Here is a 15,689-nt window from a genome sequence, read left to right as displayed (position 1 = left end):
CTTTTAGTCGAATATAAGTCGAGCATTTAGTCTTTATTTTAGTCCAACAAAACATAATTGTATTTGTCTGATTTTAGTCAACAGAAACTGTCAACATTTTATTCTAGTCTTAGTCAGGATAATCATTTTACCCTTTTACATGTTTTTGTCAGCAGATAATATTGAACATTTCCATCTAATCTAAAAGTACTTTACATAAAATGTTCTCTCATCTTTTTATTTAAAACAACTTCACACACAATTACAGTACAGTATATCAATAAGTGGCTTTTATGACTCCATGCTACAAGCTAGTAAGGTAGCTAGAATTAGTTAGCGATTAGATTAACATTGTTTGAATGTTAGCCTATAGCTGTTGCATTAACGTTACGTTGAACTCGCTAGGTGCAGATTTGAAAAGGAGTGTCTCATTGTGTGTTAGTGACAGATTAGCAGAGACAGGATTTTACAACATCATCATTTTCGTCTTGTCTTTGTTCGTAAACTAAAATGTAAATAGATTTTATTCCGGTTTTTATTGAGCTAAATTTTTATCTCATCTTTATTAGTCGACGAAAATGCATACTGATTTAGTCCCAATTATTGTTCATTAATGGGGTTTTTAGTCTAATCTAGTTTTCGTCCAGTGAAAAAATGTGTGTTGACGAAAATATTTGTATTTTGTTTTTGTTAACAAAATTAACACTAGTATAATAGTGTCTAAACATTGCGACTCAGTAAGAATATATATACAGTATATATATTGCAAACATTTTTAAAGGATTTGCAGGGTATATATTAGGGCAGTGCATCACTCAAATAAACAGACAATTTAATATTTATCGATACATTGGGTGTGATACGATTCAGGGACGGTACATTTAATAATATTAACCATTTGATTTGGTTCAATCAAAACACATTTTCAGATTTCAAATCAGTTTTCGTTACACCCCTACTAATACAGTAATGCCTTATAAAAGGCACCCATTGTATTCACAAGCCATCTTGACATCCTAAGAAAGCACGTGAATCAACAGCTGCAGCCATGCTTGCTCATCTAGCTCTTCATCCTTCTCAAAGAGCATCCGAGTGGTCCTACAGTGGTGGAGAAGTATAATGGCAGGATAACCAGCTGGCCTTGCTCCTCACTTAAATAGCTGAATGAAGGACTTTGCTGCTTCAGCGGTGGCAGCACATGGGCTAGCGTGCTCCAGCTACTGATTGCATTTCACTGGAAGATTCTCGAAGGACTCACAGTACTTAAAATGTCGAAGAGCCTAGCACGCCTCATATCCTGAGTGCTATGAGCTGGATGATATGCATGTATGTGACTTGGACTGGAGGCAGAATGTATGCATGACTGTGTATGTTTACCTTTCTGTTCAAATCCAGAGAGTGGGCATTGGAAATATGCAAGCTTGACTGCTTCCTACTCTGTCTCCCACATTCAACGCACTGTGAATTCATTGTTCTCCTCACAATGCTGGTGCGCCACTGGAACCCACTACTCTATCTGATGAGTACTTAGCCACTGGACTGAATAATGACACTTCCTTGTGAATGTGAGTTTGTGTGTAAGAAAGAGAGAGCGATACAGGTAGATAGAGGTTGTGTTTCATCATAAACCAGAAAAAACTACAGTGATCCCATCAGGTGAGAAAGAGTGATAATGGGAACAAAAGTCAAATCCTACTTGATACACAGATGTATTTACAATAGTGATCTGCTGAAATGGTGCCAGAACAACCAGGCAAGTCGGAAATATCTTCGTCTCATCACCCAGGAGAAGTTTTAACCATTAAAAAAAAAAGTGATCATTGTTTGGATGGTTTCAGTTGGAAAGATTTAACCTAATGTGCCTTATTTAGCTTAGTCAATTAAATTACAAAAAAATGCTTGCTTGACTTGAATAAATTGAATGACAAAGTGCTGCTCCTTAACTCATTCAAACCCAAAAATATATAAATGTGTTTTTTAGTACTAGTACTGCACTCCCAAAAACGTATTTATACATTTGTTTGTTTTTTATGTTTTTTATTTTGCTGGAGCATACGGAAGGCTTTGATGCAGCATCTGACCTGAAGAGGTCGCTTTAAGCAATGGTAGTTATAACAACAACAACAAAACGGCCAGCAGGTGGCAGCAGAGTATAAGAGATCAGCCAGGGCCATGTTGCAACAAGCTCTTTTCTCCAGCGTTTTCAACAGGTTTGTGAATAATGATCAAACTTCTAATGCTAATTAGTGCAAAAGGAAAACAGATAGAAATATACTTTTTTTTCCTGATGAAAGAAGAGACTCTAATATTTCATTTGGTACGTTCCATGTTTTTATAGCAATAGAGCATTGTGGACCTTGCAAAATCAGTTAAAATCCAGCAAAACAGCAAGGAACGAAGGGAGTTGCTTGAGTAAAAATGGCTGAGCGTTAATGAGTTAAAAGAGAATCCACATACACAGTCATCTCAGCAACCAAAGAATTACGACATTCAATCTAATTATATACAGTAAGTGGATTAATTCCCATTCAGCCCATTCAAGTCCTCCGTCCTTTCCCTGTGAAGAGGTGGTAAGTCATTCTTCTAACGAAAGCCGCCAAGCAACAGGTGTAATCCCAGACTAAATCATTGGCAAGTGCCCGAGGAGAATCCCGCCGCAAGCTGACAGGTGATAAGAACAGGGCCAGGGTCAGTGAGGCAGACAGCATCCCCAGAGACCAAGAGTCTGCTACTATTTCTGCCTCTGACCTGACAGCCACGCTTGGAGCACAGCCGCAAGGGATGTTGGGATATTGTGATGAGGAATGAAGAGATAACAATCACCAACGAAAAGTCATGTGACGACCTTGTGGAATTGTGTGGTCCAATTGTATACAAAAATAAATAAAAAACTAGGGAAGATGCAACTCAGAATCACTTAAAAAATGTATTCTTCTGTTGATTATTTTATTGATTAATCGATGTATCGGATAAGAACCATGATTTAACTTGACTGTATTAAAAAATAGGAAATTATTTCAAACTGGCAGTACAGAAAATCCACAAAAATTAATTACGATTGACTGTTTTGGTCTGTAATATGTCAGAAAACAGGTAAAAATGTTGATCATTTACCAAAATAAAAGCAAATGGTTTATTTTGATTCAACACAAAGTCAATCAGTCCATTTCTAATTGAAAAGCTGAAATTCTGAGTATTTGACAGTTTGAAATAAAAAAATCTATCTAAACGATTCATCGATGATAAAAATAAATATTGATTAATTTGATGATTGATTACTTGTCAATCAATTAATTAATCATTGCACCTGTAATATAAACTGTATATATATAAAAAAATCTATCTAAAGATTCATCGATGATAAAAATAAATATTGATTAATTTGATGATTGATTACTTGTCAATCAATTAATTAATCATTGCACCTGTAATATAAACTGTATATATATCTTGTTGTTTTAAACCCAAGCATAACGCTGAGACACTTATTATCATACAAAATGCTGGTTCAAGACTTTTTGCTGCCATACTTCTCAGTAATTTAAAGACAAGGGCAGGGAAGAAGTGCTTTGAAGATTCTAAAACAAAATTCTTTGGGGGAGTGTTGGGCCGGTAAAGAAAAGAGTACCACTCAAATTCTCTCTCAAAAAAAAAATTTGATAAATAAATAAACTTGCTGTCACTAGGGTGAGTGATAATCATTGCTTGTGTGATTATTGCAGTTTTTTTTTTTTAACTGTTAGTCTTAATGTGCCAACAGCATTACAGTTGTATGAAAACATATGTGAGCCCTTTGTAATTAACTGGATTTTTGCATAAACTGGTCATAAAATTTAATCTGATCTTCATCAATGTCCCAATAGACAAACACGGTCCACTTAAAGCAGGGGTGACCAACATGGTGTCTGTGGGCTTGTTCTAAAATAGCTCTATAGTGATGGGACTGAGTGATTGTCTAGGAATAGGCCTACTGTAGATTAGAAATGATCATTTGAAACTGTAAACAATGACAGAGGTTTATAGAAATGAAATGCAGGTATTATGAGAAATCAATAACATGATAAGTGTCTCCACAGAAATAAATATAATTAATAAAATAATATAACATTAATAAAGTTAATTTGAGCAAATGTGTTATTTCAGAAGTGTGTATAAAACTGGTGTTAGCCCTTTGTAGATCACAAGCTGTAGCTCCAAGTTTCAAAAAGGTTGGTGACCCCTGTCTTAAAGTTTTACTACTAGTATTCATGCGTGGAAAAATTATGTGAGCCCTAAATGACTTCTCCAAGGGCTAATCGGACTTTAGCATTAGTAAAACTAGAGTCCAATACATGTGACAGGAGACTGGAGGTGTTGGTTGTTATAGTTGCCATTCACTATTTAAAAAAATAAAAATAAAATAAAAAACATATCAGTTTTCTATCTGCCCGGGTAGAAAGAAGGCTGTTGTGATAGTTAAATGTCACAAAACCAGTTTGTGAATTTGGTTACACAACCACACCTCTTGCCGTTCCTTTAATCTGTTTAATGATGTAAGCATCCTTACTGTCACACTTGTTGCAAATCTTTATGCAAATCTCCCTTTGCATTCAAATTAAATGCTTATCAAATTCAGGTAATGACAGTCACATGATCAAAAAGTCAACAGTTATGCTGACTCAAAACCTGTGGATCCAATCGGATTTCCATTCACAATCCCACTGCTCATTGAGTATTTTTTTTCACTTTAGAAGGTATCTTTGGGAATACGTGGTCTTTGTAATAGTGAAATTTGCATGATAAAACCATGGTCTAGAGTGGCAAATGATCAGATCTTTAGCCTCCAGCCTCACCTCACCCTCTTTTTTTTTTATCATCCTTGAACTCAGCCAAGACCTTGGAGAGGAGCATTCATCAAAGCTGCTAACATTCGGCTACAGTGCCACGGGAGAGCAAAAGGTTACACCTCCACTGACAATGTGAATGATCACTCAATCTTCCCAGAGGCCAAGGTCATGAAGAAAAGGGGAAACGTCATACAATCGTTGGTCTTACCTATGGAATATTATTCCATTTAAGAAGGCCCTATCAACGTTTAACTTTGATCACGATATTGCCTGCCACGATTAAATGAACATTTTCATTAATTCTGCTGCATATCTAATCAAGCACTTGTAAACCAGTAGTCATCCAACCTTCAGGAGACAAACGTATTTTTAGTGTGCCTATGCTGCTCAGTAGTGGTGGAATGGATCATCATTGATCACAACTTCAAGCCATTTACCTTGTTATTTTACACATGCACCATGTATAAAATTAAAATGTGTTTGCCTCATATTGCACTTAACGTTGTGTTCCTAATTCCTACACGGCCATATTGGACACTTTGATTATTTTTTTGTAATGGGCAGAAGCGTTTTACAGAATAAATAAAGACAAAGTATTATTTATTTATTTATTTTTGCTGATCCGAAAAACAATCCGATCCATGACTCAAATCCATGGATCCAAAGCATGACTTTTGTGATCCGTTGCACCACTAGTGCTCAGAAGGAGAAATCTATACGGTTTATCAAGAAAAACTACATCCAAATGCGTTTATGTTACCTCTACTTTCCCGATATTCATCAAACTTTACAATATTGTTCTGTTGGTAGTGATGTATGCCTCTACAGATTCCTTCAGGTTCCTGAACCCAATGAGGGGTGTATTAATCAGTGTATTGATCAACATGTGTTTTGTCCTACCCGATGCCATTCTGACCTTCCAAACATTTGTTTTTGCAAATGCATCTGCAGCCCAGCTAGATCTGCCATGCAGGTAGACAACATCAGACTGGACACAAAATAATGCCAGCACTCATGAAATTGCCCAGTAGATGAAAGACAGGCAGATAGCCGGTGCTGTGTATACTATTTCTATGTGCGAGTATGGCCTCTGGTCTATCACGCCCAACGCAGTGGAAAATGCACTCGCTTTGGCTTAACAGGCCCATTCATGTACGAGCCAGAAGAGAGCCGGAGGGAACAGGAGGACACATGTTGACTGACTGGAGAAGAGGATCTGTCCTTTGCTAAGCTCAGATGTGTTCATGCCAACATATTCATGTTCAGTAAGCATGTTCCACCACCATCTGCCTGCTGTGACAGCGCTGACACACACCTCAAGCATTCTGCTAGCATTTAAGCCCAGGTTGACATGTTATTGACGTTGCGCTCATTCTTCAGCCCTCTACATGCACTTCTTCCCATTTCACGAGCTCCACTCCTCGACCTTCAACCTTGTACGTTTAGATTGTGGGAAACACATCACGTTCAGGAACTCTGGGACAGGGACGATGTAAATATTAATCGATTAACTGATTGATACAATTACTACAGCAATTGGTTGGCCCAGCAGAGGAGCTGTTAATTCTATAAGGAGACATATCATAGAAAATTGATGTTTTAGTTATGTATGTACAAATATTTTGTCTCTGGAGTGCCTTTGTGCACATCCAGTGTAGCGCTGTCAAAATTAATTGATTAATCGACAAGTAATCAATTATCAAATTAATGGACAACTATTTTAATAATCGAGTAATCATTTGGAGACTTTTTTTTCCAAATACTATGATTTCAGCATATCATCAGTAATTGTTCACTGATTTCTGTAGTCCTTCATGAAAGAAGACTGATTTTATGATGAATCAACAATGATATATTCTGACCATGTTACTGACCAAACCAGTAAGTGAATATTAATCTATTTAAGTTTGTACATTTTCTGCAATTTCAATTTCAAATAAGGCGAGTTTGTTGCCATCAGTTGTGAGAAGTTGCATCCATATAGACCTCCACTTGGCAACAACGTCCACCCACATGTAGCCTTATTGTGCTTAACACAACACTGCCATTGAAAGCAGGGGTTCAAGAACATTCGATAAAGATTGTCAAATCCAAGAAAAACCCAAACCAATTACTGGTATTTATTCAATTGTTAATAGTCATCAGAGTTGATCTGGTACCCACCCCTGCGTGAACTGTTTCGTTTTGAAACATTTTTAGCATGGTAAGATGGAGAACTAAAAAAAAAAAAAAAAAAAAAAAAAAAAAAACTTTTAGTTTAAAATTGCACATAGAGAAGTTGTCTGTGGTAAATCCAAACTAACGTACTCTTTAACTTTGCAGCTTCTTTAGTTTTTCAAGCCGTAAAACCAGACCTGTAAATACTCGCAGTTGAAGCCCACTAGGCAGGCAAAACCCACCACCATGTGAGTTAAGAGCACTGGATGAATTATGGAGGCTATTACAATGACAGACTAGTGTATGATGCAGTAATACTAGGTTCCTCTGAATTGTCACGACGGGAAATGGAAGCAGGACGGGAAGGCGTTTTAGAACTTCTGCAACAAAGAAGTTATTTTCGAGTATCCCATGACAAATCTAAGCTGTCTTCCTCGTGAATTAACAAGGGACAACTTGCACAAATGCACTACAACATCCACTGAGCCGCGAGCCCTGCGGAGGAAAGCCCTGATTCAGCTGACAGGGGATCAGGGTCAGAGTCAGCTGATAGAAGGTCAGCTTAGCATCACGGCAGCCCCCGGGTTAGTCTAAGATAAGTACAACATGGGGCTCCGACTATATTCGTCATGCTCCGAATCACAAGCACATAAAGTCCACGAGGCCAGCAGCAGGCTGCCTGGAGAACGTGCGGTGCATCCTGCTCCTCCAATGGCCGCATGTTGGAGAAGTGACAGGTGGACTTTACGTGGAGGGAACAGGTGAAAGTCTGTGGAGGTTGAATATTTGTGAAAGGGCTCTTTTTAAAAAGTATCTATTTACACGCCTTGAGGGTGTGAGAGGCTGTAAGTATTTTTTGAGTCAATGTTAAGGGTGTGAATAGTCACTAGAATGAGGAAGATAAGAAATGAGACAACTGGAAGCGGAATCCAAAAACTGCTTGACTGTGGCTGAACTCTGAACTTTGTGATTGACCTTGCCATGTACGACGATTCTTCCAGTTTCATCAGGGCCACATGGGCCAAAATATTACAAACACCTTCCAGTCAGACAAATTAGCACCTCAATACAATTTAGTAAAATAAATTGGAATTCGTGAATTTTAATCTAACTAAATAAAAAACAAGGTTATTGTAATGAATACTATTGATCTACAGTAATTCTTCCCACTGCTCTCACCTACTGTATATGAATGGACTTACCATTAGAGCTCATGATGTCCAAGGTGCTGTTAACCAAAACAAGGTCGTTTTGTCGAAAAATACTCCCATACACTCAGAGTAGTGCATCCAAATGGTGTCATTAAGAATGAATTTCCGGTGAAGGTAAATGATGCTCCTCACTCATTCCTGGCAACGCCGCTTCCAGTCCATTCTGAGGGAAAAAAAAGGCTAACAGAAATTGAACAAAATACTGAAAAACAAACTCATATTCCAGTTGTCTCTGCGTCCTTTTCGGCGTAGAATGGAACAATAAAACACAAAGCCACCTTCTTCACATTGTTTCTCTCTGCCGGCTGTACAGTGTGGCGGTGTGCTCACTGAGCTGCTGACAGCGCGCGCGCCTCTCACAAGCCGACCGTAGTCACAGTGTTTCGCTTCCGGTAAATTGTTTCAAAATAAAGTACAACCATTGCTAGCTTGACTTAAAAATAAAACGAGAGTGTACCATACTCAAATAATAGGTGACTCGCAAGCACCACCTAATTAACGGTCAAAAATAGACTATAATTCTAATCACTTATATATTGTTTATTTTTCATGCAAACGTATGTTGTGGATCAGTTTTGACCCAGGCCAAGAATATCTAATGTCTCTGATAACTCCAACTGTTTTGAGTTTGACTATTCAAAGTCCAACAGGTGCAACTTTTGCCAGGAAAAGTATGATGAAGTGAGTGAAAAGTACAGAGAGAGAGAGAGAGAGAGAGAGAGAGAGAGAGAGAGAGAGATAGAGATGACTTTTGCAGACCTTGTTGCAGTTGCAGCAGTCAGTTGTATACTGTTATATTTCATTCTGTTATGATGATTACATTTCTCTAACTGTGGCAGGATAGTAGGTTCCGATATAATTTTATTGTGAAAGTTTCCCTGTTACAATATATTTATTTTTACTTGACGCACCTCTCATGTCCCGGTGGAGTGGCGACGTCACTCCTAAAAGCCGCCGGTGACTCTACGCCGCTTTGAAAAAATACTGATAATAACAATAATATTTTGTACGTGTTATGCTGTGCAGAATGCGTTCGATATTTGTAGCTTGACTGGACTTGAAGCATGGCTGAAAGTGAACGACAAAAATCATTGAACGTCTTTTTTTCTTTTTTTTTAAAGCGCAGCAAAACCTAGGTTGCCAAAGCTTAAATTACATCGCCCTCTTCTGGAAAATCGCCGTAAGCAAATAATTTTAATTGAATTACTTACTAAAGTGTTACTTTTTTATGATTGCATATATAACACTAAACTCAACTTAGCCTGCATAATTATCAACACCTTACACTTACGGAGAAAAACGTTGGACCAGATTTTTACCACTACATAAATACAAAGTCATCCTCATACACCCCCCCCCCCCCACACACACACACACACACACACCACCTCCAGAACAATAAACAGTGATTTACGAAATATTAAGCACAATTATCTACATTCGAACTTCCTCAGAGACGAAAAGGACCGCATTTGTTAAATGAAATTCATGCAACACTAATTAACAATGTCTAAAGACTAAAGTTCAGCCACATATGCCACATCGTAGCTGATTTAAAATTGCATCTATCATAAGGACCTTCCAACAAGAAAATATGTAAATAATAACAATAATAATAACAATACCATTTATTTTTTTTTAAAACAGGGCGCCTTTTTGGGGGACTTTTTTTGACAGGTATTTTTTGTAAGGGATAATTTAGATGACAAACCCACAAACAGTTTTTTTTCTTCAGAAATAAATTTTGTTTTTCTTGTAAGGTTAAAAAAAATGACTTGACACAGCAATTATTAATTTTTGCATCCGTCTTAGTTTATGGAGAGTTGTTTTATATGAATACTTCGGCTCAATGTCTGACAAAGATTGATTTGGTGTTCCGTGCTTCTGTGATTTCTCAGTAAATGCAGGGCCTTGACCCATCATTGTGAACTGTACTTTTGAGTGGGATGGCCTCCATTGGCTACCAGGAGGTTGGCTCACTGGTACACCTTTATCTACAAGGCCATTATTGGACTACTGCCCTTTTACATTTGCAACTTCATCGCACAGAGAAGTGTTAATTCTTACAGTTTGCCTTCAAATGACATTTTGTTGCTAACTGTTCCATTTGCCCGCACTGAGTTTGGAAAAAAACGCTTTTATCCTCTCTGACCCTTCTACATGGAACCTGTAGCAAAAGGACTACAAATTACACAAATTGCATACTGAAAATATGTATTTCCTAATATACTCAGCTTCAGTAACATAACACTCAAAATAAAAATCTGAATAAAATAGTGGTTTTACTTACTACCGTTTATTGGTGTTGGCATTGACAAGCCAGTGTTTTGTAATGACTAGGAAGTAACCTTACAATCCGTATCTGTGTCTAAGGTATGAAAATGTGTGTCGTGTGTGCAAATAACTGTCTGTAATGCTTTGCAAAAAGTGTGAAGCTGAGTCTGTGCCTATTGTTGTGCAACTCTGGACAAGTGTTTTGCTCCTTGAGTGTAAACATCGGCAATTGTGTGAACATTTTCATTTGTAGTGTGTAAACGATTGTATAAAACAAACAAAAAAACTGTAATAATAATAAAATGACAATGAGGATATTACCTACGATGTTGAGGATTTATTTATTTATGTTATTTTATAGTAAATGTAACCTGTACTGGTAGTACAGTACTTGTATTTGTCTATTTTCTGGGGTTACAGTGTTGTACATGCTTTGTTGTGATTGTCTACGTTGACAATTTTTGGTTATATGAAGAGGAATACATCTAATTTTTAATAGTGTGTAGCATTGATCTTGTGTTTGATTACAGTTTTTTTTTTTTAGGCTTGCTTAACATGAAATAGAAAACATGGTGAGCTGAGCTGACTTAGTGTTTATAGTGGTGAAAATCTGGTCCAACGTTTTGCTCCTTTAGTATAAGGTTTTGATAGTTATGTAATTATTTTATTTGACCTTGCCATGTACGACGATTCTTCCAGTTTCATCAGGGCCACATGGGCCAAAATATTACAAACACCTTCCAGTCAGACAAATTAGCACCTCAATACAATTTAGTAAAATAAATTGGAATTCGTGAATTTTAATCTAACTAAATAAAAAACAAGGTTATTGTAATGAATACTATTGATCTACAGTAATTCTTCCCACTGCTCTCACCTACTGTATATGAATGGACTTACCATTAGAGCTCATGATGTCCAAGGTGCTGTTAACCAAAACAAGGTCGTTTTGTCGAAAAATACTCCCATACACTCAGAGTAGTGCATCCAAATGGGATCATTAAGAATGAATTTCCGGTGAAGGTAAATGATGCTCCTCACTCATTCCTGGCAACGCCGCTTCCAGTCCATTCTGAGAAAAAAAAAAGGCTAACAGAAATTGAACAAAATACTGAAAAACAAACTCATATTCCAGTTGTCTCTGCGTCCTTTTCGGCGTAGAATGGAACAATAAAACACAAAGCCACCTTCTTCACATTGTTTCTCTCTGCCGGCTGTACAGTGTGGCGGTGTGCTCACTGAGCTGCTGACAGCGTAAATCGGCGAAAATCTGGTCCAACGTTTTGCTCCTTTAGTATAAGGTTTTGATAGTTATGTAATTATTTTCTTTTTAGTGTTTATACAATTGGAAAAATATGTAATTTGTCATGTTGTATATATGCACTTTATACTTTGCTTACCATAACCGGCAACTGCTCAACACAGCAGTGTGTAACCGTTTCACTCTGAAACGTATATTTCATATAGTAACATAAGATGGTTTACATATGTTTACAGTTCTTATAAGAGTGATTCATTTTGCACAGGATGTGAGATGTTCTCGTGTGCATGGTTGTGCTAATTGTGTGTAGTGTTTTAAAAATTCAAGCCCTGTTTTCTAATTCGTTAGAACTTTAATGCAAGAGGCGAGGTTAATTGTGAGGCATGCATGCATCGTTTATGATTGTTGTAGTAATACCTTTAACTTGGTCTTTGTACTTCCTTTTTTTTATGTAGGTGCCAGATTGTTTGAACACGCTTGTTCGCACCACATGTAAAAGTGTGAAGTTCAATGGTAATTCATTTCTACTGCTTAGTTTGAAATATCAGTTGTGGACTTCATATGTGGAGTTTTTGCATGTGCTTCCCGTGTTGTGTGTTGTCATTCTTCAATGATCCGACCACAGTGTCCAGAGGAAGCCCTGCTTGTGAAGCGCAAAGGAAGCTGGACAATAGGTCAATGGGATGTGAGTGGCGTCTTTAGTCTCCATGGTCATTCAGGCTTTCTGTTGTTATCTGTGGTCTATTTGTTGTTTGATTCACTTCTGCGTGGCCATTAGTTGTGAAGGGTTCCTCTTAAAAATGAGCGTAGAATTGATTAGACTCAGCCTCTGCTTTATTGCGTTGTTGTGTTTTATTTAGACTTATAAGATGTCCCATTATTTTCCATAAATGGCAAAAATTAACTTTTTTTTAATCAAAATATTTTTTTATTTATCTAACATTGAATATATCTAATAATATTATTTTAGTTTGCTGCTGTTCTTTCAACTGTATTTTAGGGTATTTTAAATACTATATAAAAAAAAAATATTAACAATTGTCTAAGACCCTCTTTATAATTGAAACGGTCACTTGTTACTGGTCTGGTTTACAATAGTCTGAATGCAATGATGCTAATACGGAGTTATTTTCATTGGTTTAGTCGTATAATGTTCATTCAAAGGGAACATATTTATGGGAAAAAACAATTTTTTAATAGCTTGCATATAAATGCCGGGATATTTGTATTGCCTGCCCACCCATCAAGTGTAAAATTTAACAACCAAGTAATTATTTTGTCATCGTAAGTTGCAGAAAATCGTGCCGCTTGACCGCCGCTTGACCCTGAGTAGGTGCAGTGTAAAAAGGGCTTAATATGGGTTGATTTAATCAATTCTTCCGTGTTGAGAGGAACCAGCTGAGGTGGCTCGGGCATCTGGTTCGGATGCCTCCTGGAGAGGTATTCCGGGTATGTCCCACCGGCGGGAGGCCCCGGGGACGACCCAGGACACGCTGGAGAGACTATGTCTCTCGGCTGGCCTGGGAACGCCTTGGGATCCTGTCGGAGGAGCTGGCTGAAGTGGCTGGGGAGAGGAAAGTCTGGGCTTCCCTGCTAAAGCTGCTGCCCCCGCGACCCGACCTCGGATAAGCGGTAAATGATGGATGGATGGATGGATTTCATCAATACAAGAAATAGGGTGTGTAAAGTGTACAATTCTTGCGCCCCGAGGTATTTAGACAAAAACATTTAATGTTTTAAAGTACAATAAAATAGTAGTCTTTTTAACCTTATTTTATAGAGGAGGCATACAATTCTTTGACTATTATGCCTTTGTTCAGGCATCTACATAATAAATCTACATCATACACATGCAACTGCACAAAATGTATTTAATCTTTTATGCAAACCTTACACATCAACATGGAATCATAAATAAACTGTAACTTTGTGTCTTCATTCTCAAGATCTTGTCCTTATTTCAGTTCTTCGTGTTACAATATTTGTTTCAATATTATATTGAGATACAAATTAAATTATTGAGTCATTAAACTAAGCTTGGGGGGCACCCAGAGCGGTCCCCCCTCCCCGTCAAATGTCATCGGCCACCTAAATGTCTTTGGTTGGACAATATACCACACGCATGCCTATCAACCTCTCACCCTGCACCCTAGGACAATTGTTTCTCAAGAGGCATCAAACCATTTGAAGGGTTTGATGGACACAAGGGAATACAGTTCATCATACGACTGGCAAAATCTTCTACTTATAATTTGTTTAATGGTCATAAATTCTCGTAAAGTACTGTTGTATGTGACAAATGTCTGGGTGGGTCTATGCCAGGGTGGGGTAAGCAACACTGGTCCTAGAGAGCCACGGTCACGTGTGTTTATGTCTCCCTCCTCCAACACAGGTGATTCGAATGATCAGCTCATCAGCAAGCTCAGAAGAAACCTGATAAGGAACCCCACCTGTGTTGGAGGAGGGAGACATCTAAAACATGTAGGACTACAGAGTTGCCTACCACTGCTCAATGCCGTCTGGTCCCATGTGCTGACTACGCTCTGTGTCAATTATGTGCTCCGCATATATCCTACGAACCGAAGGGAGAAAAACAGGAAGCTGGCCTTCCCGTGTTATGAGAGCATTAGGGCAAGTCAGGTTAATATAGCAAGACAGTAGGTAAACATTCCCCGTTGCATTATTAGCGGAATTTGGGGAAATGTCCCTTTATATATATATATATATGTAATTTTTTTGCAGAAAGAAGGTGTAAGCTTTGTAATCCCCCCCCCCCCACACACACACATGTTTACTACTAATTCACCTAGTGTGTTTCCAGGCAGTGTTTTTTGTTTGTCAATCAACCTCTGTGTGTCCCCTTACCGGTATTACGCATCAGCAGTCTGCCGAATTCTTTACAATAATCCTTACAATCATTGCCATTCGTCCTCCACACACTCACAAAAAATACACTTTTGCAAACAGAGCAAAATAAATGGTCTGTGTCCGGCAGCGGTGCATAGCCAATTGCACGATCACATGTGCAACGCTGGGCTGATCTGTTCAGGGTGACATTGTCATGGTGCACTTGGGACTTGGAATATAAAATCAGTTTGAGGGTTTATATTTTATTATGCAGGCAAAACACTGAATAATCTCTCCTCACATAAACACGGGTTGATTAAAAAATAAGTCACAGTTTGCAATTTGTACTATGCTTGGGGTAAAGTCATGAGGTTAAATACAGATATAAAGACACAAGTAGCATGGTGGAAAAAGTGGTTAGTAGAGATGTGCGATACTTGACATTTTGGTATTGATCGATACCAAGTACTGTTGCCAGCATCGCCGATACCAATACCAAGTACTTTTAGGTTCATAAAATATTATGGTATTTTAAATCATTTTTCCTGTTAAATAACATGTTTTTTTGTTTGTTTGTTTTCTGCATATTAAACTTTCTTGTTAAACATGCCAAAATGTAATATCATCAACGGAAACATACCTACACTGTTGTTTAAAGTTACAATGTAGTAATAATCTTCATATTCTAAGTCCCTGTCGCTCTTCTGCTCTCAAAGAAAGTAAGAAACGTCAGCCACTGAAGTTCCTGTAGTCTAGATGCATAACATGATATGTACATGTTGTGCTACACTAATACCTAGCTCAACTAGTAGCTGGAAAAGCTCAAACGAAGCATAATATGAATCTTAGTGTAAAATGTCATTCACTGTAAAAAACAAAATAAAATACATTTGTTACCGCTAGTGCCGCCTACCACTGTCATTGGTGGGCCGTGCATGCAGGGATTGCGCGAGGGATCCATGAAAAACCAAAATAAATAAATAAATAAATGTAAAGGGTTGATTGATGAATGGATTGATTGAAGATTCTAAATTGTCCACATTGTGAATGTGAGCATGATTGTTTGTCTATATACTGTATATATACCCTGTGATTAGTGGGCCACCCGTTCCCCACCTCATGCTCAAAGTCAGC

The 15,689-nt window shown here is 37.8% G+C and overlaps 1 protein-coding gene across 2 annotated transcripts in view; it reads right to left on the bottom strand.

The window, feature by feature from the left end:
- ablim3 (actin binding LIM protein family, member 3) overlaps positions 1-8,530 on the bottom strand; it is a 108,397-nt gene extending 99,867 nt beyond the window's left edge. For both annotated transcript variants that reach the window (XM_077577635.1, XM_077577636.1), the window contains exon 1: positions 8,165-8,530. In XM_077577635.1, the coding sequence (XP_077433761.1) occupies positions 8,165-8,177 (13 nt within the window). In that variant the 5' untranslated portion in view covers positions 8,178-8,530. The remainder of the gene's footprint in view (positions 1-8,164) is intronic.
- Between the last annotated feature and the right edge of the window lie 7,159 nt (positions 8,531-15,689).

This window comes from Vanacampus margaritifer, chromosome 10 (assembly GCF_051991255.1).
Source record: "Vanacampus margaritifer isolate UIUO_Vmar chromosome 10, RoL_Vmar_1.0, whole genome shotgun sequence".
Lineage (NCBI taxonomy): Eukaryota > Metazoa > Chordata > Actinopteri > Syngnathiformes > Syngnathidae > Vanacampus > Vanacampus margaritifer.
The sequence above is the reverse complement of the archived record's forward strand: the minus strand, read 5'-3'. Positions and strand labels throughout refer to the sequence as shown.